Source organism: Pristiophorus japonicus, chromosome 1 (genome assembly GCF_044704955.1).
Source record: "Pristiophorus japonicus isolate sPriJap1 chromosome 1, sPriJap1.hap1, whole genome shotgun sequence".
Taxonomy (NCBI): Eukaryota; Metazoa; Chordata; class Chondrichthyes; family Pristiophoridae; genus Pristiophorus; species Pristiophorus japonicus.
Window position 1 is genome coordinate 159,361,147 of NC_091977.1, and position 25,805 is coordinate 159,386,951.

Genomic DNA, 25,805 nt, shown 5'->3' on the forward strand with positions numbered 1-25,805 from the left:
GGTAGTGTGCTGACATGGATTGAGAACTGGTTGTCAGACAGGAAGCAAAGAGTAGGAGTAAATGGGGACTTTTCAGAATGGCAGGCAGTGACTAGTGGGGTACCGCAAGGTTCTGTGCTGGGGCCCCAGCTGTTTACACTGTACATTAATGATTTAGACGAGGGGATTAAATGTAGTATCTCCAAATTTGCGGATGACACTAAGTTGGGTGGCAGTGTGAGCTGCAAGGAGGATTCTATGAGGCTGCAGAGCGACTTGGATAGGTTAGGTGAGTGGGCAAATGCATGGCAGATGAAGTATAATGTGGATAAATGTGAGGTTATCCACTTTGGTGGTAAAAACAGAGAGACAGACTATTATCTGAATGGTGACAGATTAGGAAAAGGAGAGGTGCAACGAGACCTGGGTGTCATGGTACATCAGTCATTGAAGGTTGGCATGCAGGTACAGCAGGCGGTTAAGAAAGCAAATGGCATGTTGGCCTTCATAGCGAGGGGATTTGAGTACAAGGGCAGGGAGGTGTTGCTACAATTGTACAGGGCCTTGGTGAGGCCACACCTGGAGTATTGTGTACAGTTTTGGTCTCCTAACCTGAGGAAGGACATTCTTGCTATTGAGGGAGTGCAGCGAAGATTCACCAGACTGATTCCCGGGATGGCGAGACTGACCTATCAAGAAAGACTGGATCAACTGGGCTTGTATTCACTGGAGTTCAGAAGAATGAGAGGGGACCTCATAGAAACGTTTAAAATTCTGACGGGGTTAGACAGGTTAGATGCAGGAAGAATGTTCCCAATGTTGGGGAAGACCAGAACCAGGGGACACAGTCTAAGGATAAGGGGGAAGCCATTTAGGACTGAGATGAGGAGGAATTTCTTCACCCAGAGAGTGGTGAACCTGTGGAATTCTCTACCACAGAAAGTTGTTGAGGCCAATTCACTAAATATATTCAAAAAGGAGTTAGATGAAGTCCTTACTACTAGGGGAATCAAGGGGTATGGTGAGAAAGCAGGAATGGGGTACTGAAGTTGCATGTTCAGCCATGAACTCATTGAATGGCGGTGCAGGCTAGAAGGGCCGAATGGCCTACTCCTGCACCTATTTTCTATGTTTCTATGTTTCTATGATAGGAGAGCTTGGGTGCAGCCGTGCACCCTTGTGCAGTGCTTGTCAGTGTTTGCAGCACCTCAATGCTCCAGAACACTGACAGCACAACTGTCAAAATGAATGTTGGCATGGATCCTTTAAGGCCGATGACGCATTATCAAATGATGCCACCAGATCTGCTTCCTTTTAATTGGCCGGGAAGCTCGCAGGGCGGGCTTAACAGGTCCCATCAATGTAAAATCATTTGGAGAGAGCTGGATGAAGAGTGGAGCAGGGTTCCAGTCCACACCCGAAGTCACCTGCCTCGCTCCTGACCTGGTAGGAAAAATCGTGGCCCAAAGGTCTGCAGCTTGTCAAGTAGAGGATCACATGTTCTACCAGAGTGCAGCACAACTTATAGCACCACCATTGTCTGAACTCTTTTTCATTATGTAAATAATTTGGATCCATGGAATTTTCTTTATTGATAATTTAGCATCTTTAAATATTAATACATCCTGGTAACTGTTGTTACATTTAGTGACACTGTATTGAAATACTACTGCAAGAAGTACAAATCTGGAAGTTTTTCCATTCTGTACTCTTATCACATATTTAGCTCACATCCATAATGTTTACAGGAAATCTACTGCTTGTCTCCCTAGATTGAAAATGTGTCACCTTTATGACACAAGTGTACACAGAAAGCCTTGATCAGACATCAGCTGTCAACTGCATCCAGTTTGCTCACAGGCATCGTTCTGTTTGTAGGTCAAGCTTAAGAACAAAAAAAAAGTGTACAGAGCGGATTACCAAGAGTCAAGGGTGCATAATATTGGTTATTGCCTTCCTCAGAATATCAACAGCATTTTTAAAGAAAAAGTTTGACAGGATTCTTTAAATCAATTTATACAGCATTGGTTAGCACAATGGTTTATGAGAACCTCCAACGACTTCCAAGACCGAGATTAGAATCCAGCATAGATTGAAGGATTGAAAGTCTTCCCTCTGATCGTTGTTATACAACAATAACACTGTACAACTGTGCAGTAAGTTTAGCATAGTAAACATCCCAAATCGCTTCACAAAGGCAACAACAGATGCCGATTAGTAATAGGAGAAGAATTAGGGGATGCAACTGAAGGCATTGTCAAAATGACAGGATTTGAGGATGATTTTGAAGATGGGGAAAGCTGTAGTAAGGTAGAGAAGTTTAGAGAGAGCAATCAGGTGTGTGGTGCTGTTAACTGAAGATTCGGTCACTGAAGGTGGTGAGGGGTCTGGAAAGCAGTCCTGAATTTAAAAAGCAAAACATGTGTACTGGCAGTAGGAGTGGAGGATGTTACAGTGGTAGAGGGGAATGAACCAAGGAGAGATGAGTAAATGAAAATGAGGATTTTGAATTGAATGCTTTGGGGGATAGGAAGCAATTCGAAATTTGTGAGGACAAGAGTGATAGGATGCGGACAGTGATGTTTTGGATGAGTTACAGTTTATGTAAATTGTAACTCAAGTGGTTGGTGAGGAGAACATTGGAGAAGCTGAGCTTGGAATTGGCAAAGATGTGCAAGTTTCATCAGTAGTGGGTATGAGGTAAGGGCAGAAATGAGCGATGTTTTGTAGGTAGAAATAAGTGGTCCTGCTGATGAAATAGATATGGGGTTTGGTTTAGATTCAGGTCAAACAGACACCCTTAACTTTAAACTATGTCCCCCCTAGTCCTCGAATTCCATGTGCAACAAACTTTCCCAGATTCAAATTCTCTATTTGTGTAAAAAATCTTAACGATCTTTATAAAGTACTGCTTTTCTTCAGAGAGTAAAGTCCCAAGGTTGGCAATCCTTCCTCATAATGGTAAAAAGAGAACCAAGAATGGAACCTCTGAGGGGGTCGGAGGTGAAACCATTGCATGAAATGTACTTGCTACATTTCAACAAGTAGGAGAGGAAACAAGCAAAGGAGGTAGACTAGAGAGGATAGAAAGAGAAGAAGGAAGGAGTGGTCGACTACGTTGAATGGCACAAAGAAGTTAAGAAGGGCGCCATAGTTACAATCAAAAAATACTATTGTTGGTAATTTTGACCAGAATGATGTGGGGCTGAAGAAATTCAAATAAGGAGTGACTGGAGAAGTGAAAATTAAGTTTGATGCAATGACACCTTTGAGGGCTTTACAGGAGGAAGGAAATTCACGCCATGAAATTGGAACCAGTTTGGAACAAAAAAATGGCTGCCATATCATTTCTGCCCTCTTCCAGCGCGGTACTCGGTGGCCACCATTTTGGGCAGGTTGGCAGTGTTGCCGTTGCCTGTGCTCACTTCATATGGGGTTGGATTTTCAATTTTTGGGATTTCGCCCATTTCCGGGCACAATTCACAGCAGAGCCAAAAATTTAACGGCAGGTTAACGTTAGCGCCAGAGCGAGAAACATTTGCCAAATGACAGTTCACGAGGAGCATTAGCGTTAACTCTGGCGTTGCACCACATACTTTCTGCGCCAGAGAAGAAGGTACTGGCACTGCAAAAATTGGCCATTCTGCGCATGCGCAAATTTTTTTTTTCCTTCTGCGCTTCTGGTCTGGTCTCCAGTCGCAAAAGCTAATGCAGGGCACAGCCGCACGCATGCGCAATACAACCGAGGCTGAATCAGCCATTTTACATTTGGATTTTGATCATGGAGGACGACGATTCCATACAGCATGCCAGGTGATTTAGCCACGAGGCTAATGAAGCTCTAGTGAAGGCTGTGGAAAGAAGATGGCAGGAGTTGCATATTCAGGGTGTATCTAGACCACTGCCATCCATATTTAAAAGGATTTTGAGGGGAATCGCTGAAGAGGTTGTGATCAGCACTGTGATCAGACTGGCACACAGCACCGAAAGAAGTTTAATAATCTGACAAGGGTCGTCAGAGTGAGCTCGATTTTAATTCATGTATTCCTTCATTACTTCAATTATAAATCTGACACACTATTTGTTCTCATGCTGTTGGTGCCTCTCAGCACGCTGTGGGTTGCCTCCTAAAATGCATGACATATAGGTAGGCTTAGTTTGGTACCCTATTTACCATGCATGATCTTTATACATTATTAAGATTGTTTTTTGAGATCTCATAAGATTGCTCCCCACTTCGATGTCCTCCTGATGAACCATGTGCAACTTCCAAGGCCATTAAACAGAGGATCGTATTACATTCAGAGAGTATGGTTTAAGTGCTTTGGTGGCTATCTGTGTGTACCACAAGAGCAGATGGAACCTATGGTAAGCATTCCCATTTTCATCTTTGCAAGCAAAGAAGTTTCATAATCACCGCGAGCAAGTGAGGACAAGTGGTGGTCCGCCTCAGACCCTGCCACACACCAACATCGAGGACAGAGTGGCAGGCCTCATCAGCATCACAGGTCAGGCAGCAGCCACTAGGTGGGGGGGGGGGGGGGGGGCGCTTACCCCCGTTCGGATACTGAGGGTAAGTCCTGCACACTCCCTAGGATAGGTTGGGGCAATGTCATGCAGTACCTGTGGACTAGAGGTTGGGGCAATGTCCTGCACACTCCCTGGGATAGGTTGGGGCAATGTCATGCAATGCCTCTGGACTAGGGTTGGGGCAATGTCCTGCACACTCCCTGGGATAGGTTGGAGCAATGTCATGCAGTACCTCTGGACTAGGTTTGGGGCAATGTGATGCAGCGTCTCTGGACTAGATATAATGGAGTAGTGACAGTCCTTCAAATGAGCGACCTTCCTCGTGTCACCCTGCCCCCTCCCCTGCTGCTATCCACTCATCTGTTGCTTTCTACTTCTAGATGACTAGCCACAGGCACAGCATCTCTCAAGGGACCATTCCATGTCAGGCCATCGTCTGGAGGAGGAGGAAGAGGAGGACACCACTAAGCAGACTGCGGCGCAGCATCCGATACAGTATCAATCCATCCCTGTTCCACCATCGGCACTCAGCTCCTCTGAGGACGACATGACATTCTCGGGGTTCGATGAATCCGGGGCTCCTGGGAGCTGTGGCATGCAGCTATCCGGTGCTGGCATTGAATCCCACATGCTATCTCTCTGGAGGGTGAGTCAACAAAGTCGGTCTGCTGACAGACAGGCAGACGTGTAATTGGACATGTGGGAATGTCCAGGGAGAGCATCCAGTTCAGCCATCAGCTCCTTGATGTCTTGGGTAGGATTCCAGCTAGCATGAACAGTTTGAAAGCGACCATTACGGAGGTAGGTTGCAGATTGTCAATGCAAGCCATGATGCCTGTGAAGCCATCAATGCCTCCAGCAGTGATAGTGGAGTCCCAGAGAGCGTGGCGTATCACTGGCACAAGCTCTGCTTCAGCTTGGGTAAGTGATGCAGTCCATGCCTGCCGCCATACTCTCTGCGTTCCCCACTGTCACACCCAAACCATCTGTGACCAGCGACGCCGATGAAGAGGCTCACCAGTCAGAAGCCGGGCCTTCCACGCTATGAACTGGTAGAGTGTGTCACCAGATGGCGTCTCCACTGTCTCCCCCCCCAACAAAGCAGCACTCTGGTAGCCTTGCTGCACGCCAGCTTGGTGCCACTTTGGGTAGGAACAGCAGGCAAGGAAGGGTGATAAGGGGAAGGGGGACAAAAGACGGTGGGAAAAAATAGTGGGCAGGATATGATGTTGCTGCATTATGTTATTGATGCTGGTTGCATCGTATGTTTTATGTTACATTATTATTGTGTTACAGATTATGTTCAAGTATCACACTGGATGATGTTGTTTTGTTGATAATGTTGTTCAATTATCACACTGCTGGATGCAGCTAATTTTATTTTATTTTATTTACGTCTCACAATAAAGGTTAAAAAGTTTAGAATGTTACAATGTTTAATACATCTTTTTGTTCACCTTAACCATTCCTGCGTAGTGTCTCATTTGCAGAATAAGAGGGGGAATAGACAACATAGTTCAAGCAAAGCCTTCAATTATGAGCTGCCGACATAAGGCTTTTGCAGCGGCAAAATCTCCATGATGCCTCCCCTGTGGTGGTGGTGGTGGCATGGATTCTTCGCCAAGCTCCTCTTCCTCGTCTTCCTCCTCCTCCTCCTCCTCCTTCTTCCCCCCTTTCTCCTGAGGTGGTCCTGCAATCCCCATTGGCAATTTCTGTCCCCTCATGATGGCTAAGTTGTGTAGCATGCAGCACATCACAATGAACTCAGAGACCTGCTGAGAGGAGTATTGCAGGCAGTCTTCAGAGTGGTCCAGGCATCGAAAGCGCTGCTTGAGCGCTCCAATTGTCTGTTCGACGATGTTGCTTGTGGCTGCATGGCTCTCATTATAGCGATGCTCGGCTTCTGGCTGAAGGTTCCAGAGGGGGGTCATGAGCCATGGTTAACTAGCTCAACACCTCCGTTGCTTTGAAGATTGTACTGAGCAGTAAGGCGATGCTCGATAGCATGATGAGTGAGGAAATTCGCAAACCGTCAGTGATAATGACCTCTGGGAGGCCCCACTTCGTGAACATGTGCTGCAGAATAGTGATGATCGTTGATGAGGTCACTGAACTTCTTGTAGCGATTTCTGGCTATTTGGAATGCAGGTCATGTACTACAAGATGGGTGGGAAAGCAAATTGTGAGGAGGACACAAAAAATCTGCAAAGGGATATACACAGGCTATTTGAGTGGGCAAAAATTTGGCAGATGGAGTATAATGTGGGAAAATGTGAGGTTATCACTTTGGCAGAAATAATAGAAAAGCAAATTATAATTTAAATGGAGAAAAAGTACAAAGTGCTGCAGTACAGAGAGACCTGGGGGTCCTTGTGCATGAAACACAAAAAGTTAGTATGCAGGTACAGCAAGTGATCAGGAAGACAAATGGAAGTTGGCTTTTATTGCAAGAGGATAGAGTATAAACGCAGAGAAGTCCTGCTACAACTGTACAGGGTATTGGTGAGGCCACACAAGGAATACTGCGTACAGTTTTGGTCTCCATATTTAAGGAAGGATATACTTGAATTGGAGGCTGTTCAGAGAAGGTTCACTAGGTTGATTCCGGAGACGAGGGGGTTGACTTATGAAGATAGGTTGAGTAGGTTGGGCCTACACTCATTGGAGTCAGAAGAATGAGAGCTAATCTTATTGAAACTTATAAGATAATGAGGGGGCTCGGCAAGGTGGATGCAGAAAGGATATTTCCACTCATAGGGGAAACTAAAACTCGAGGTCATAGAATAAGAGGCCGCCCATTTAAAACCAAGATGAGGAGAAATTTCTTCTCTCAGAGGGTTGTAAATCTGTGGAATTCTCTGCCCCAGAGAGCTGTGGAGGTAGGTCGGATGTTTGTGGCCTTTTTGCGTAGACTGCATGTTTCGCAGTGCGAGACAAATTCCTCGATACGAGTGTCAATCCCAGGCCACAATACTGAATCGCGACATCTCTGCTTCATGCGGACAATGCCAGGGTGCCCATCGTGTGCCAATGGGAGAACGTGCTGTTGAAGTGACTTGGGAATTATTGCTCTATCACCATGAGCTAGGCAGCCAGCATTCCAAACGGAAAATTCATCACGAAGTCTGTGGAATATTTTCAGGTCTTCCGGAATTTGCTTAGGCCACACAGTCTGGAGGAAGTGGCACATGTGCTGGCACATAGCATCACTCTGTGATTCGGTTTTGAGTTTGTCGCAGGAGACAAGGTTTCTAATGAACTGAGTGATGAGCGACGTGACATATGTCATAGAAACATAGAAAATAGGTATAGGAATAGGCCATTCAGCCCTTCGAGCCTGCACCACCATTCAATAAGATCATGGCTGATCCTTCACCTCAGTCCCCCTTTCCCGCTTTCTCTCCATACCCCTTGATCCCTTTTGCCGTAAGGGCCATATCTAACTCCCTCTTGAATATAGAAACATCTGTGAACAAATCAGCACCAGAGTCCGAAGCAGGTGTCGAGCGGCTGAGCACGTCAGCTACATGATTGCGACTGCCAGCGACATACTGTACATCAAAGTTATACTGATGAAGGCGATCTGACCATCGGCTGATTCGTAGCTGTCTGTGCCCAGATCCAGTTGTAGCGAATAACGTAGTTAGCGTGTGGTGATCCGTACGGAGGGTAAATTTCCTGCCATAGAGGTAGATGTGCCAGCATTCACGTGCATATATGCAAGCGAGTGCTTCGCATTCCCCTGTTCTGCAGACGAGAGCGCGCGAGAGAGGTGTCATGAGCCAGGTGGCGAGGCTGTAACCTTTGTCCCCAAGCATCCAGCTCTGACCTTGTGGTTAACGCTGGAACATGTGTGAGACACTGTGCTCAGGCAAGATGAAAGCATCATGGATGCTCCCTGGATATTGGGCATTGACTGCCATGATGTGTTGAGTATGGTCACAGATGATCTGTATGTTCATGGAGAGGAATGCCTTTTGGTTTCAGGAAAACCTCTGCATTCTGTAAACGTGCTCGCAGGACGATGTGCGTACAGTAAAGGGCACTCTAAACCTTGGGGAAGTCAGCAAATTGTCCAAATCCTACAGCCCTTTCATTTTGGGTCTCCCTGGTCATTGGGAACTTCATGAAGTCCGTTCCGCATGTGTACAGTGCATTAGTCACCTGTCGACTGCAGCAATGTGTAGTGTGCTGCGAGATGGAGCACATATTCCCTGCTGATGCCTGAATGGAGCCGGAGGCATAGAAGGCAAGTGCCACAGTCACCTTCACCCTGACAGGCAGTGCGGTCCTTTTGCTGCTGGTAGGCTGCAAGTCTGCCTGTATGAGCTGGCATATCTCTGTGACCACCTCTTTTCAAAAGCGCAGCCTTCTAACGCACTGTGCCTCAGAGAGCTGTAGGTATGAGCGATGTTCTCTGTAAATTCATGGCGGGGGGTAAGGTCTCCTCCCCATACGCCTGCGACCTCTTTGATTATGTAGCAAATGATCAACAATAAGCCTTCTTCCAGCTTGAAGCCATTTGAATATAGCAGCCAGGATTACTGGCTCCCAAACGAGCATGGCCCCTGCCTTTTAAAATGTTCTTAAATGTCCTTTATAAAACAAAATAGAAACGCACATGAACTTCACAATCAACAGTATTCAGTAACGCAGCGTTCTTCACCCAATCTTTTTAATCACTCACAACTGCACCCTGAGTCCGTCTGTTTTTTCTGGGCGGGTTCTCAGGCGGACGCTAAATCAGCTGTCCTAAGTTAAGAGTTGTGGGTACTAAATACTAATACTAAACACAAATCCATCGCGAAAACATGTGATTCAGCCCTTAATAGTTCTAATTAAATAATCACACCCTGATGGGCCAGATAAAGATAACCTGTTTGGAAAATGGGAAGGTCACACTGGTGCATGGGTGAGCGGTTATCTAATGCAAGAGCTCCGTGCCTTAATGCCCAGTGGACGAATTGCTTGTGTGACATGACATCCAAAGGCTTGCTAAAATCTAAATTTCTCACATCAACAGAATCTTGATTGCCAAAAACATTTGTTACGTCTTTCCAGTTATTCCAGTCCATATGTCAGGCAAGACCTCGCTCCGATAGATCCATGCTGACTAGCTCTTATGATACCTAGCTAGATGTTTCAAACTCCCTTCTTTCAGAATGCCATCTAATACTTTACCCACAACACCCGATAGGCTCACTAGCTGTAGTTTCCTCTGTGTCTTTTCAAAGATTGGTGTCACATTAGCTACTTTCCAACTTTCAAGCATTACTCCTGTATCTAATCATTCCTTCAAAGCAAGTCGTAAGTACATAACTGATTTTTCTAGCCACACTGGGACTAAATGTATTCATCTCGATTATAATCAAGTTCTCATTCGCATAAAAAGCTACATTCTCCTCCAGTTTGTCTTTTCTATATCAATGAAGTAATATGTATCCTTGGAAATTACCCAACCTGTGCCATTATTGAACCAGATCTCTGTAATGGCTATGATACTATAGGCTCCCTCTCCAGCAAATACCTCCAAATTTCCCATTTTTAAATATTCTTAGCATTCAAATACATAACTTTGAGTCATCCATTTCTCCCACTCCCTAGCCTTATGTGCTTACTTATTTTATTATTATTTCCTCACACAATCATATGCTTATTTACTGCACACTGAACTGCTGTATCATTGTCTGCACTTCAACTATCATCTACCAACTCCTGCTCTGTACAATACCTCGGGAGCCTCTTATCAACAAGAGCAGACATTGACGATGAGATTCAACACCGCTTCCAGTGTGCTAGTGCAGCCTTCGGCCGCCTGAGGAAAAGAGTGATTGAAGACCAGGCCCTCAAATCTGCCACTAAGCTCATGGTCTACAGGGCTATAGTAATACCCGCCCTTCTGTATGGCTCAGAGACATGGACCATGTACAGTAGACACCTCAAGTCGCTAATGAAATATCACCAACGATGTCTCCGCAAGATCCTGCAAATCCCCTGGGAGGAGAGACGCACCAACGTTGGCGTCCTCAACCAGGCCAACATCCCCAGCATTGAAGCACTGACCACACTTGGATCAGCTCCGCTGGGCAGGCCACATTGTTCGCATGCCTGACACGAGACTCCCAAAGCAAGCGCTCTACTCAGAACTCCTTCACGGCAAACGAGCCAAAGGTGGGCAGAGGAAACGTTACTAGGACACCCTCAAAGCCTCCCTGATAAAGTACAGCATCCCCACTGACACCTAGGAGTCCCTGGCCAAAGACCGCCCTAAGTGGAGGAAGTGCATCCGGGAGGGCACTGAGCACCTTGAGTCTCATCGCCGAGAGCATGCAGAAATCAAGCGCAGGCAGCGGAAAGAGTATGCCGCAAACCAGTCCCACCCACTCTTTCCCTCAACGACTATCTGTCCCACTTGTGACAGGGACTGTGGTTCTCATATTGGACTGTTCAGCCACCTAAGGACTCACTTTTAGAGTGGAAGCAAGTCTTCCTCGATTCCGAGAGACTGCCTATGATGATGATGATGATGACGACAATAATATCCAGCTTCTGTATCGTTTCTACCTTCATTACTTTTTATGTTCCGCTTACTAGAACTGCTCTGTTTGACCTCCCCTGATCCAGAATTAGTCCCAAGTCCTAGGAGACTGAAACTTACATATTATCAAATCACATCCTTTCCTCCCTAACTTGTTCAGCAGGTGTCGCTCCAAGTAAACTTGAGATTCTACCGTTAGGCTTTAGACTGGTGCAAAACCTAATTCGTCATACTTTCAGGTGGAAATTGGTTATGGCCGGTTTTGGGTCTGTAATAGATGGAATGCATTCAATCAGAAGGCCCAATACCGGCCATAATTGGGCCTTGGGCCTCATTTCAATAACTTAGACATGAACAGTCAACGATTTTGAAGTGCTCTCCGTGGACCCACACCTGGACCTGCAAAAATTTACTTCCATTGGCCCAGGCTATGAATTGCTCTAGAATGCTCTAAAAATTGTCTGCGTACACAGACACTTGTGCATGCATACAAGTTCTGAGGGCTTTCTGTGGCTGTACGAAGATCAAGGATACAGGAGAATCCCAACAACAGCAGCTGCAAAATATGAAAGCTGCATCCAGAGCTGTCTGGGGGAGAATTTGGATAAGACCTGAAAATGGGCGCATGGATCACTGTACGCATTGGCTGCACGGATTGACACGGGGCCCAATATCACATGTCTAATGCTATTTAAAGGCAGCCAGCACCTCTCAAAGGGGAGGTGCGTTGTGGCTGCAACAAGTGGTGGGAATTTTTCAAAACTGAATCAGTGCTGTGATACTTTGAGCAATGGCTGAACAAGCAAGAGAGCAAGCACCAATGATTTCAGACAATGCACTGGAGGCCTTGATGGAAGAGGTGGAAAGGAGAAGAGAAGTCCTTTATCCGCAGGGGTGGCAGGAGGCCCGCCAGATGCTCAGGAGGCAGTGGAAAGAAATAGCAGAGGATGTCAATGCCAGGAGTGTTGCTCGTCAAACATGGAGGCAGCGCAGGAAGTGGTTTAATGACAGCAGCCTTCCACCGGGGAAGCACCTCGTAGAAGCACTAGGTGTGGCAAAGGCATACGGAAAAGGCACTAAGGAAATGCACAAGAGTAATTTGTTTATTTCTGTATGCATTATGTCATGATTTTATTTATAAATTTGGATTGGAATGTGCATTTTCTACTGGCTTTTATTTTTGTGTTGTCGGAAATAGGACAATGTGATGGTCAGTGATAGAGGAAAGATGAGGAGTGTGGAACTGTTGGTGAATGGAGAGTTGTGGTAGAAGCTACTGGTAGCATTCATGAATTATTTGATCACATAAAGCCCAGGCAGAAAGGGGCTGTCTATGTTGTTTCCTCCCTTCCTCAACCTGTTACTCCACTTCCTGTTGCACTTGCTCTTTCTCCATTTTCTGCTCCTCCTCTTCCTCATGTTCGCTCCACCTGCTTGTCACTGGCAAGAGAGAATGAGATGAAGCTGTTTCTCTTTGTATAGAGAGCCTCAATGACCTCCCTTATGCAGCAGTCTACTGCAAACTGTGGGATGTTGCTTATATCTCCAGCAGCAGCCTGGAAGAGCCTTGACAGCAATGCGGTCCTTGCCCAGCTTTGAGGTTGCAGTTGTGGCTGCAGCAGTTGGCAGATTTCAGTCACAACCTCTTTAGTGAAGCAAAGATGTCTCATGCATTGGTCATCACTGAAGTTCATGTAAGATAATTGCTCTCTAAAGGTGGATATCGCCTCCTACTGAGAGCCCTTTCCCCCCTCCTCCTCCCTCTTCCAGCTGCTTGTCCTGCGCTGCGTGGCCTCTCTTCATTCTCCCAGTCATGCTCAATTCCAAGAGGAAGGTTTACTAGGCCACCCATGTCTGGAAGCAAATTGTTTCAGCACAAGCCTTGAAACCACCAAAAAAGTGCTTTAGCAGCAGCCAGACCATTCTCTGTAGACTACTGAAACTTTAGGCAATTATAGGAAAGCTCCAAAAATGTGTACAATTACACCAGCAGCCAGAAGAAATAATCCAGCAACTAACCTGTAAGTAGTTCATGGTTCTTTTAAATAGCACTGGTGGGAGGTCCTTCATGCCGTTGAACGTGTGTTCAGCTGTGGGAGGTTAAGATAAGGTATTGGCTGGAGCATGGCATTCAAAATGCATCAAAGCAGCGTTGCACACTCATTGACGTCATAATCTACCTGCTCTGCATGCTGCCGACAGTCGTTAGGTGCATGTGCACAAACGACTGTACCAAGTTGCTGTCCTGTGCACTTCCAGTTTGAAGTGTGCTCGCACATCTAGAACCTGATTTTAGCCCTTTAGAAGGCTAATTAGCACCTAAAAAATGGACGCTATAGAACCCAATTTCTCCCACTCTGCCTGTCTCTCTCTCTCTAACGCTTTCCTTCTTTTGTCTCTCTTTTCTTTCAATTGACTTCTATCTTACCCTTTAATGTTATTCAATGCTTTGTGATCAAAAGCAGAAGACCCTTTAGTAGTGCAAGGGACCATCAATCAGAGTCTCATCATATCAAACTCAAGTCTATTCACATTATCCAACAAGGCTCCACTATGTCCACATTACCAACAGCCTCTCTTTCCGTCTGCTACACACACTGTTATGCTCAGTCACATATCAGTTGACTGACAGGTATGAAAATGTGTTTCTTCAGTTTTAGTTTAACTTTCATGATTGATTTTCATTTTTGTTTCATTTAGTTGGAATTGTAATGTTAGTTTTGTTGATGAAAATCACTCAGCCATCACATGCAGATTCTGCTGTAAAACTTGTAATCTAATTGGATTTCTTTTTAATGAGATAGCTGGTCCTCCAGTACTTTAACAAATACCCCCTCAAAGTGTTTCATTTTCTTTGTGTCCATCATGACTTTTAGGACAATCCTCTGCGGCTTACCTCTGGTTTAGTTTTGAGATATTTTCTACTTCTCCCAATTAAATTAAGCGGGCAGAGGGGAGTCAGGAGCTCTCAGTTTGGATCAGATTTGTTCCATATACTAGTTCAAAACAGAAGTTAAAGATAGAACTTGGACTTATATAGGTCCGTTCAAATCTTTAGGATTTTCCAAGCACTTCACAGCCAATTAAGTACTTTTGAAGTGTTGTTACCATTATATAATGCAGGAAAAACAGTAGCCAGTATGCACACTACAATATCTCACAAACACGAATGAGATAAATGACTAGATAATCTGTTTTAGTGATGTGGGTAGAAGGATAGATGGTCACCAGTGTTATGTCTTGAATAAAGAATCTGACCAGATACTGTAAGCTTAAAGTAATGTGTGACCGTAGTCCTTTATTACAGGTCTCCAGAGTGTCTTTCCAGCCTATGAGGCTTCCTTATGTACAGGTGCTCCCAAGGGATTGTGGGATCTCTTGGGACTCCAGGGGATAAGCTCTCTGGTGGTTAAACAAGGTATTTACAGGTTTACATATATAACAACACTCCGCCCCCCCCCCCCCAGCCCCCAAAGTCAATAGTGTAACTATTTACAATGTGAGTCAATCTGGGGCCTTCCTTTCCCTGGTTGATCGTCTTGGTGCAAATGCTGGTTTTGGTGAGTCGTTTGTTGGGCCCTTGCTGAGCTGCTGCGCAGCTGGCCTTGCCGGGCTGCTGTGTGTGGTGAGTCCTGCTGGGCTGCTGCAGGTGATGGGTTCTGCTTCGTGGTCAATCGCTGGGTCGGTTGCCACTTGTGTGTGCATTGGGGGGTCGAAAAAGGTAGAGTCTATTGTGGGTTGTTCTGGATAGTCTGTAAATCTGAGTTTGGTTTGGTCCAAGTGTTTTCTGCAGCTCAGTCCATTTGAAAGTTTGACCAGAAACACCCTACTCCTCTCGGCCATGACAGTGCCGGGAAGCCACTTGGGATCTTGTCCATAGTTCAACACAAATACAGGATCATTGATTTCAATCTCGCGTGACACATTTGCTCTATCATGATATGTACTTTGTTGAAGCCGCCTGCTCTCTACCTGTTTGTGTAGATCAGGGTGGACTAACGAGAGCATTGTCTTCAGTGCCCTTTTCATGAGCAGTTCAGCGGGGGGATCCCCAGTGAGCGAGTGGGGTCTTGTGCGGTAACTAAGCAAGATTCGGGATAGGCGAGTCTGCAGTGAGCCTTCAGTTACCCTCTTCAAACTCTGCTTGATTGTTTGCACTGCTCGCTCTGCCTGACCATTGGAAACTGGTTTAAACGGGGCAGATGTGACATGTTTGATCCCATTGCGGGTCATGAACTCTTTGAACTCGGCACTGGTGAACACGGCCCATTGTCACTCACAAGGATATCAGGCAGGCCGTGCATGGCAAACATGGCCCGCAGGCTTTCAATGGTGGCAGTGGAGGTGCTTGCCGACATTATCTCACATTCAATTCATTTGGAGTACGCATCTACAACCATAAGGAACATTTTTCCCAAGAATGGGCCAGCATAGTCGACATGGACCCTGGACCACAATTTGGAGGGCCAGGAGCATAAACTTAGTGGCACCTGCCTGGGTGCATTGCTTAACTGTGAACATGTGTTACATTTGTGCACACAGGACTCTTAAGTCTGCATTGATATCAGGCCACCACACGTGGGATCTGGCTATCGCTTTCATCATTACAATGCCTGGGTGGGTACTGTGGAGATCACTAATGAAAGTATCCCTGTCCTTTTTTGGCACCACTACCCGATTACCCCATCGGAGGCAGTCTGCCTGTTTGGACATTACATCTCTGCGCCGCTGGTACGGCTTTATTTCTTCCTGCACCTCTAACGGAACACTAGACCAACTCTCGTGGAGCACACAGTTTTTTTACTAAGGACAGTAAGGGGTCCTGGCTCGTCCAGGTTCTAATCTGGGGGCTGTGCCATCTCCACTTCTGTGGTGGGCAATGGCAGCATACTGAGAGCATCGGCACAGTTTTCTGTGCCTGGCCTGTGGCGGATGGCATAGTTGTATGCGGACAACGTGAGCACCCATTTCTGGATGCGGGCCGCTGCATTCGTGTTTATCCCCTTACTTTCAGAGAGGAGGGATATAAGTGGCTTATGGTCGGTTTCCAATTCAAATTTGAGCCCAAACAGATGTTGATGCATTTTCTTTACCCCATAAATACACATTAACGCTTCTTTTTCGATCATGCTGTAGGCTCTCTCAGCCTTAGACAGACTTCTCGATGCAGAAGTAACCGGTTGCAATTTCCCAGATTCATTAGCTTGTTGTAATACACACCCGACACTGTATGACGACACATCACATGCTAGTACCAAACGCTTACATGGATCATACAACACAAGCAATTTGTTTGAGCATGACAGTTTCCTAGCTTTCTCAAAGGCATTTTGTTGGCTTTTACCCCATACCCGTTCATCTCCTTTACGCAGTAAAGAGTGCAGTGGGTCTCACAGTGTATTAAGACCCGGTAAGAAGTTACCAAAGTGGTTCAGGAGTCCTAGAAACGAACACCGCTCCATCACGTTCTGTGGTCTCTGTCATGTATCTCACACTACTGTACATAACTGTATCTTACCATGCTATACATGACTGTAACTAGAGATGACCTGTAACCACAAGCTTACCTTACCACCAGGGGTGCACTTGCAGGGGACACTGGATACCTGTCCCAGACAGGTATATAAGGACAGGTCTCAGACAAGTGTGGCATTCGAGAGCTGTGTAATAAAGGTGCAGGTCCTGAGTGACCTTAACTTCAGTATGTGCCTCGTGTGAATCTGTACTGCAGGGACAGGACTTTACAGTCTCGGTGCGTTGTTGATTGCCTCCGTCTTCGAATCAGTGGGCCTGATGCCGTCCACCGTGATTCTTCTCCCGAGGAACTCCACTTCGAGGGTTTTAACCTGAGCCCCACACGATTAAGCTGACTAAGAACCTCCTCCAGGTTCTGCAGGTGCTCGACGGTGTCCCGACCTGTAACCAAGTTGTCGTCCTGGAAGATCACGGTGCACGGGACCGACTTCAGCAAGCTTTCCATGTTCCTCTGGAATATCGCCACCGCTGATCGAATCCCAAACGGGCATCTGTTGTAAATGAAGAGACCTTTGTGCTTGTTGATGCAGGTGAGACCTTTCAATGATTCCTCCAGCTCCTGCGTCATGTAGGCCAAGGTCAAGTCCAGCTTTGTGAATGTTTTTCCTCTGCCAGCATCGCAAATAGGTCGTCTGCCTTTGGTAATGGGTATTGATCCTGCAGGGAGAAACTATCGATAGTTACTTTGTAATCACCACAGATTCTGACAGTGCCGTCTTCGTTGAGGACTGGAACGATTGGACTGGCCCACTCGTTGAATTCGATCGGCGAAATGATGCCCTCTCTTTGCAGCCGGTCCAGCTCGATCTCCACCCTCTCTCTCATCATGTACGGTACTGCTCTCGCCTTGTGATGGATGGGTCGTGCCCCCGGAATCAAGTGGATCTACACTTTTGCTCCTTGGAACTTCGAGGGAAAATTGTTTAGGACCTGGGCACATGAAGTGTCGTCGACGGATGAGAGCGCTTGGATGTCGTCCCAGTTCCAGTGTATCTTTCCCAGCCAGCTCCTGCCGAACAGTGTGGGGCCATCGCCCAGTATCACCCAGAGTGGTAAATTGTGCACCGCTCCATCGTAGGAGACCTTTGTGGTAGCACTGCCGATTACGGGAATCAGTTCCTTTGTGTACATTCTCAGTTTAGTATGAATGGGAGTCAGAACTGGCCTTGAGGCCTTGCTGCACCACAATTTATCGAAAGTCTTTTTGCTCATTATGGACAGGCTCGCGTCCGTGTCCAGCTCCATTGACACTGACAGTCCATTTAATTCAAGATTCAGCATTATCGGGGGAAACTTTGTGGTCAATGTATGCACCCCATATACCTCTGCCTTCTCAGTCTGAGGCTATGGTTCGTCGTGATACTCCGTGGATCTGTCCTCCTCTGCAACATGATGGTTTGCAGGATTAGCAGGGTTTGCAGCTCGCCTGCACATACGTTGGAGGTGTCCCATTGTTCCACAGTCCTTGCAAATGTATCCTTTGAAGTGGCATGAATGGAAACGATGATCACCTCCACAGCGCCAACAAGGTGTTAATGGCCTTGCGTTCACCACCCGTGATGGCGGACTCTGATACATCTGCGGACGTGCAGCTGCAGGTATGTGAGCCCTGCCCTGTAAGTCACGATTCAAAAGCAACCTTACTTTGTTCACAGTACTTGCAGCAGCACTCGTGTGCTGAGAGATTTATTTAGTATTGTCACTGGTGGCAATGAACGCCTGGGCTATCACTATGACTTTACTCAAGGTTGGGGTCTCTACAGTCAAAAGTTTGCAAAGTATTACTTCATGGCCAATGTCAAGTACAAAGTACAAAGAAGTTCCTGAGCATGTGCTCCAAGTGCCCTTCAAATTCGCAATGTCCTGCAAGGCACCTTAACTCGCCACTTCCTGGCCTTCAGACCTCTTGTACGTGTAGAACCGGTACCTCGCCATCAGAATGCTTTCCTTCAGGTTTAGATGCTCCCGGACCAGTGTGCACAAATCATTGGACGACTTCTCTGTGGGTTTCGCTGGAGCGAGCAGATTTTTCATGAGACCATACGTTGGTGCCCCGCAAACGGTGAGGAGGATCGCCCTTCGTTTGGCAGCGTTCGCTTCTCTTTCCAGCTTGTTGGCCATGAAGTATTGGTCAAGTTGCTCCACGAATATTTCCCAATCATCTCCCTGCGAAAATTTCTCCAGGATGCCCAAAGTTCTCTGCATTGTTGCGGTTGGGTTCGTCATCTGTAACTCGTCACCAGTTGTTATGTCTTGAATAAAGAATCTGACCAGTTACTGTAAGCTTAAAGTAATGTGTGACCGTAGTCCTTTATTACAGGTCTCCAGAGTGCCTCTCCAGCTTGTGAGACCTCCTTATGTGCAGGTGATCCCAAGGGATTGTGGGATCCTTTGGAACTCCACGGGATGAGCCCTCTGGTGGTTAAACAAGGTATTTACAGGTTTAAATCTACAACAACCAGTACAACTTCCTTGTTCTTCTTTGAATGGTGCCATGAGATCTTTTGCATCTACTTGACATCTCATCCAAAAGACAACACCTCCAACAGTGCAACACTCCCTCAGTACTGCACTAACTAGACAAGTAGATTATGTGTTCAAGTATCTGGATTAGCCAAAGCCTTCTGACTCAGAAGCAAGAGTGAGTTTTTTGAAGTTGTTTGTCAGCTTTTACAAGTTTTGTAATTTGGCATGTGTGCATTTAGAAGAGCAGGGAGATGAACTGAAAAGGCTGCTGTCTCAGTTTTCTCTGCATCTGGCCCCAATGCATCCCAATGGAGAGGTGCCCAAAGAAACCTGGCGATTGTGTTGGGACTTTCTGCAGACCAGAAGGTCTGAAGGGATCTCTGGAAAGCCCAAAGAAAGAAGATTTACACACGGATGAATGTCCCATCCCCCTCCTCCCTAGATGATCTTTGGGTCTTGAGGCTTTGTGGCTATGCGCCTGGGCCATGCAAGAAAATTGCAGGCATCTGTCCTCACAGGTCCAGCACCTCCAGTATATTAGACCCATGGGAGACCCCAAAAAGAAAATCAGCCCTTTTGACTCTGTGTGGCACCTCCTGCCAAGCTTGTTGTCCTACAGTTTTAGATACCCTATGGCCTCAGTGAGTGGAAAGAACATTTCCTTTGCTCCAATTCCTCAAGCAGCACCTCTGTTCCTTTCCCATCAAAGCAGGAGATCTGGTTTATTTTTCGCCAATGTTGCCTGCCATCCTTTCTTCAGAATTTTACAAGCAGTTCAAACAAAGTTCTTACAACTATAATGTTATTCAGGTCAAGATGAGCAGGAAAGATGGTACTGAAGATCAACTGCATCCAACAAAGCAAAACGTTCCAGCCACCAAGCCATTGTGGTTTCAAGGTACTGCAGGATTTAAAGGCCTGCAGCACACCTGAAACTCCTCCAACTAAATGGGAATGTGCCCAATCATAGGTACTCCATGTGCCTAAGACATGTCTACATTATATTAATTTAAACTTCATCAAATACCTCTAGTGCACTGCAATGACATTGTAGCCAGGTGCAGCCTCCAGAGAAGAACTGGGGTCAATTATTTCAGGCTAACAAACAAATAATCCCAATCAATTACAGGAAAATTATATTATATTTGTCACTGTACATCGAAATAATCACTTTCCTTTTTTTCTTAACTTTCTCCACTCTAATCCTGAAGATGCTGACTAATGCCAGGGTACTTTACCATGAGCGATCTCCAGGATCTCACCCAAGTCACTATCCTTGAGGTGTGAGCCTAGGAAGGCACAAAGGTCATTAGTTATTAGAATTCATGTGATATGTGTGCTCGGTTTATAGATAAATTTATTAATGGTGTTTGGAATATTTTGCGGTCTCTCTCATTTCACCTTTGCGCCCAGGAGGATGCTGTAATATGGCGTGAGGCAGGGATTGGATGAAGAGGACGTGGTGAGCTACCGGGATCTGAGGTTTCATTCATGCAAATCGGAGTCTGATGAGCCAGTCACGAGCAGCCCAGCCGGAAGGCCAATTGTCTCACTGCCTCTGCCCTCCTTCCTGTTCCCCCTCCTCTGCCTTGTCATCTTCTTCCTCCTCATCATCCTCCTCCTCTGCCTCGTTGTCCTCCTGCAGTGGTCCCGCAATCCCTGCTGTCCTCAACATCAAGGCAGTATTTTACTAAATATGGCACCAAGGAGCCTAGGCAAAACAGGGAAAACCTTTGAGTGGCTGGAATCATAACTGACACACATGTTTGTGGCCGGGAAACATGAAAATGTAAGGAATGTGGAGATCCTGCCGAAATTTAATGGCAGGATCTCATTAGCATTTTTTACTCCGTTTCCTGCGTAGCAGCCGGCCAGATGGAGAGGCTGACCAGCTGCCAGGCAGGAAAGCCAGTGGTAGAAGGCCACAGCCAGAGACTGAGATCGTGGGGTTGGTGGATTGGTGGGGTGGGGAGGGAAGAGGAAGGGACAGTTTTGGACCTGCAATCGGAAGGGAGTGGGGACTGAGAGAGATCACGAGTTTGGAGGTGGGGTGAGGAGGGTGGGAAGTGGCCAATCACAGGCGGTCATGGCAGAGGATTTGCTTGAGGGATGGGGGAAGCACTCCTGCTCCTCCTGGCCCACAAGCCGTGCTCTGAAACGCATATAGCAGCTGAATCTGGCTGCTCCCGCCTTCCTTTGGCTGCCGGGTTTCCCAAATCCTTGGAAACACGGCCGGCCAACCAAAAAATATCAGAAAATGAGCTTCATTAACATATTATAATAATAGACCCAGAGCAGGCTACCTGGACACCCCCAAATCCGCCACGGTTAAAATGGAAGTAGGCGCATTCACAATGGGTTGGGATCGGATTTCACATATTTACAGATTTAACCACATCCATCCAACCCTTTCCCACTCATTGTGAGGGTGTTAAAATTCCCTTCAACATTTTTTGGGGATATAGATAAATGCACAGGTGTTAGACAGAGCTGATTAATTGTCACAAGTTAATTTAACAGTTATTTGCCCATTCCATAACTACAATTTTTTATTGCAAAGGGTTCATTTTCATTGGTTCCTTATGTAGAATTTCTTGCCTCAGCTATTAATTTCTCTATGTGTCACTGATAATCAAATTAGTGCATTTTCACTTGAAGCCATGTCAAGAATGTGCAGCAGTTAATGGGAAGCTCTTTGGTCATTTCTCTTGTTTTCCCTAATGTTTTTACTAAGTACCTCAAATATTGTCAGAGTCCTTCTTGTGCCTGTGACTGACAAAGTATTCATTCTAATGGCCCCACTACACAACTGATTACTGATAAAAATGCAGAAGTAATTCTTGTCTGTGTCATACCTGACAAAAAGAATTCAGCAATGCCTTGGACAACAAATGTGTTTGCCCATCTATGAAGAATGCTGTTACAACACATGAATGCGTGCACTGTGCCAGGTTCGTCATCTCATCGATTGATGCACGATTGCACTAAACCATGTATTTGAATCAGATTCTGCTGCTGTCAAAATTAATGAATTTAATGGATTGCTGCTGACAGTAGAATAATATTTCGCAAAGAGTGCCCTTTTAAAGTACACAAATTGATTGGCAACCAACACAAAACAAGGCAGCTTGGAGACAGCAGAAATGACAGTAAAACTTGTTAATTCAATAGCAAAATGACTTAGTTATCTAAATGGAACCTAATTGAGGATACAGGTTTTAATGATACAGTGTGCATTTGTCTGATCATTCAAATGATTGATAGATTTGTTTTAACTAAAGATTTGTAAAGGTTATATTTACTCATCGAAATATGTATATTCAATTATATTTGTGAAACTGACTATGTACATTAGTATTGCAAAAACTGCTACATGTGCCCTTATCAAAAAGCTTTAATTCTTCATAAAATATGTCTCCCTTTCATAACTACTAGAATTAGTGTAATTGTATTCAGAGTTAATGTAGTTTGAAATTAAAATGAGTCCCACGTCCTGCCTTCATGAAGTTCATTGACATTTTCACCACAACATCTGATGTTATAAAAACCCTACACAGAAGGGGGAAATAATTTGAATTTTGTAGATTCATGCAAGAAAAATCCATAAGGTCAGCAGGAATTAGTTTGTTTTGTCGGTTATCAGAAAATCCTATTTAGAGAATAGGCAACTCGTTGTTCAGATCTTCTCTAAGACATTAAGGGCTGAATTTTGCCCAAGGCCGTTTTTTTTTTGGCGTATTGCCAGAGTTACGCCTGTTTTTCTAGGCCAGAAATACTCCAATAATATTTGTCCAAGTTTCCCCGCTGTATTTTTCAAATTTGGCGTCACGCGGCCTGTCCAGTTGCTGCGGGGGGAGGAGCCTGCTGTCTGCGCCAAAAAACGATGCCTTCTACGCATGCGCAAAAAAGAAATTGACGTTTTTGATGTGATTCCAATGGGCGCGCATGCGCAGTACACCTCCCAATCTGCAGTCGGACATTTTTAAAGAGCTTGAGAATGTTGAGTGCTGTGTGAGAACATTGGAAAAAATCGGAGCTGCAATATAACATGCAACGTGGTGCAAGAACCAAGAATTTCTTACAGGATGAAGTGGAGACACTAGTTACTGTTATTGAGGCCAGATGGCAGAAGCAGAGGTCACATAAAAGTTCCACCCAAAGAAATGAAGAAACGCTGGAACCAACTTGCAGAAGATTACTGTACAATGGTGACCACCCCGAGATCTGGAGGACAGTGCAATAAGAAGTGGCAAGTAGTTAGTGCAAGTAATATTTTCATTTATTCAATGCAATTGCAATTTTAATGTAAATGTGCCCAGCTGCATATGTCCCACCCAGCAGAAAGACTCCCTCTCTAAAAAGTTGTATTTTCATCTTTGCAGAGGAGAGTGGCTCATAACAAAAGGGAAAGAACTCGAACAGGAGGAGGCCTGGCAAATCTGTAGCCACTGACACCCTTGGAAGAGAGGGTCGCTGCTTTGATGGGTCCAGATGCAGTTTAATGTGGATAAATGTGAGGTTATCCACTTTGGGGGCAAAACGCGAAGACAGAATATTATCTGAATGGTGACAGATAAGGAAAAGGGGAGATGCAACGAGACCTGGGTGTCATGGTACATCAGTCATTGAAAGTTGGCATACAGGTACAGAAGGCGGTGAAGAAGGCAAATGGTTTGTTGGCTTTCATAGCTAGGGGATTTGAGTATAGGAGCAGGGAGGTCTTACTGCAGTTGTACAGGGCCTTGGTGAGGCCTCACCTGGAATATTGTGTTCAGTTTTGGTCTCCTAATCTGAGAAAGGACGTTCTTGCTATTGAGGGAGTGCAGCGAAGGTTCACCAGACTGATTCCCGGGAGGCAGGACTGACATATGAGGAGAGACTGGATCAACTGGATCTTTATACATTGGAGTTTCGAAGGATGAGAGGGGGATCTCATAGAAATATATAAGATTCTGACGGGACAGGACAGGTTAGATGCGGGTAGAATGTTCCCGATGTTGGGGAAGTCCAGAACCAGGGGACACAATCTTAGGATAAGGGCTAAGCCATTTAGGACTGAGATGAGGAGAAACTTCTTCACTCAGAGAGTTTTTAACCTGTCAAATTCCCTGCCACAGAGAGTTGTTGATGCCAGTTCTTTGGATATATTCAAGGGGGAGTTAGATATGGCCCTTACGGCTAAAGGGATCAAGGGGTATGGAGAGAAAGCAGGAAAGGGGTACTGAGGGAATGATCAGCCATGATCTTATTGAGTGGTGGTGCAGGCTCGAAAGGCCGAATGGCCTACTCCTACACCTATTTTCTATGTTTCTATGTTTCTATGCCTGGAGAAAAGCAACCACCACTGTACAAGCTGGGCCCACACTCGAGGGAGAGGGTAAATCCTGCAAATTCCACTGTCTGGCTTTGCTAAATGTTAAGTACTGTGCGGGCTAACCATGCTTCGGTTCATAGGGATGTCTCTGTCAGCTACGTTTGGGTTGATGCAATGTGCTATCATTCATCGTGGTCCTTCAAATCAGCCTGCTGCCTGCGGTGTGTGAGCCTACTCATGCCACCCACCCTGCTCCCTCCTCTGCTGCTAACTATTTGTCTGTGTTCTCTTATATTTTGCAGAACGTGAGGCCATCCCTGATGATGCAGAAGAAGATTCAGATGAGGATCAGCCTGAAAGAAGAGAACATCTTCGAATCCCACCTTTTAGACCAAGAGCATGGAGGTAAGGGGGAGGAGGATGAATGAAGCCCCCACTGTTGTACTCACTTTTGAGGAGGTGCAGGTGCCGCCCATTGAGGTGCTGCCTCTTTCCTGACTAGTGGTTTGAGTGTTGGTGGGACATTCCATGGTTTCCCACAATCCGAGGCTGGGGATTCCAGTAGGATGCAGCGAGGCACACCCAGGGCCCCACCGTCCAAGGCTGCGGGTCCCAGTGGTGGGGTGCTGCGAGGCACACCCAGGGCCCCACCGTCCAATGCTGCGGTTCCAGTGGTGGGGTGCAGCAAGGCACACCCAGTGCCCCAGATCTAACAGATGTGGTTCACATGATGGCAACAAGTGTGGAGAGCATTGACCTTACGTGATCACTCCTGGACACCATCAGTGGGGTGGGTGATGAGGTATCGGGACTGTCGGGAGAAGTAACAACACTCTCATGCAAAATAGGAATGATGTCTGAGACCATGAGCGAGGGAACATCTCAGTCAGCTGAAACCATGTCAGTGAACATGAGGGAGGGAATGTCACAGGTAGCTGATGCACTGTCAGTGACCATGAGGGAGGGAATGTCACAGATAATTCAGACACTCTCAGTGAACATGAGAGGGGAATGTCATAGGTAGTTCAGACACTCTCAGTGAACATGAGCAAAGGAATGTTGCAGGTAGTTGAGACATTTTTGCTCAACATGAGGGAGGGAATGTTGGAGATCATTGAGACACTATCAGGGCGCATGAGGGAGGGCATGTTGGAGTTAGCTGCTGCAATAAGGGAACACACTCAGTGACAGAATCAATTACCAATCCCAGTCCAATCTCGAGACCAGCCTCTGAAGAACCCCAGCCGGGCCCTCCACGTTGCCGACTGCTGCCCCCCCAACAGCTCAACAGGTGCACACTACCCGAGATGTTAGAAAGAGTAAGCTTGGTACTAACTCCAGAAACACTGCGCCACTGCCGAGTGCCACTGCACCAAGACCAAGCGCGGCGGGCAGTCTTAGAATAAGGTGGAGGAGAGATGGGTGCAGCCTTTCTTTGCTGCT

At 46.1% G+C, this 25,805-nt stretch overlaps 1 protein-coding gene across 2 annotated transcripts in view; it reads right to left on the bottom strand.

The window, feature by feature from the left end:
• Nucleotides 1-25,805, bottom strand: part of LOC139234699 (dolichyl-diphosphooligosaccharide--protein glycosyltransferase subunit KCP2-like) — a 353,523-nt gene that overhangs the window by 140,110 nt on the left and 187,608 nt on the right. Inside the window, exon 4 of one of the 2 annotated variants that reach the window (XM_070865412.1) lies at nt 13,067-13,137. The exons of the other annotated variant lie outside the window; for it this stretch is intronic. Within the exon in view, the coding sequence (XP_070721513.1) occupies nt 13,067-13,137 (71 nt within the window). The remainder of the gene's footprint in view (nt 1-13,066; nt 13,138-25,805) is intronic. 2 annotated transcript variants of the gene reach the window in all.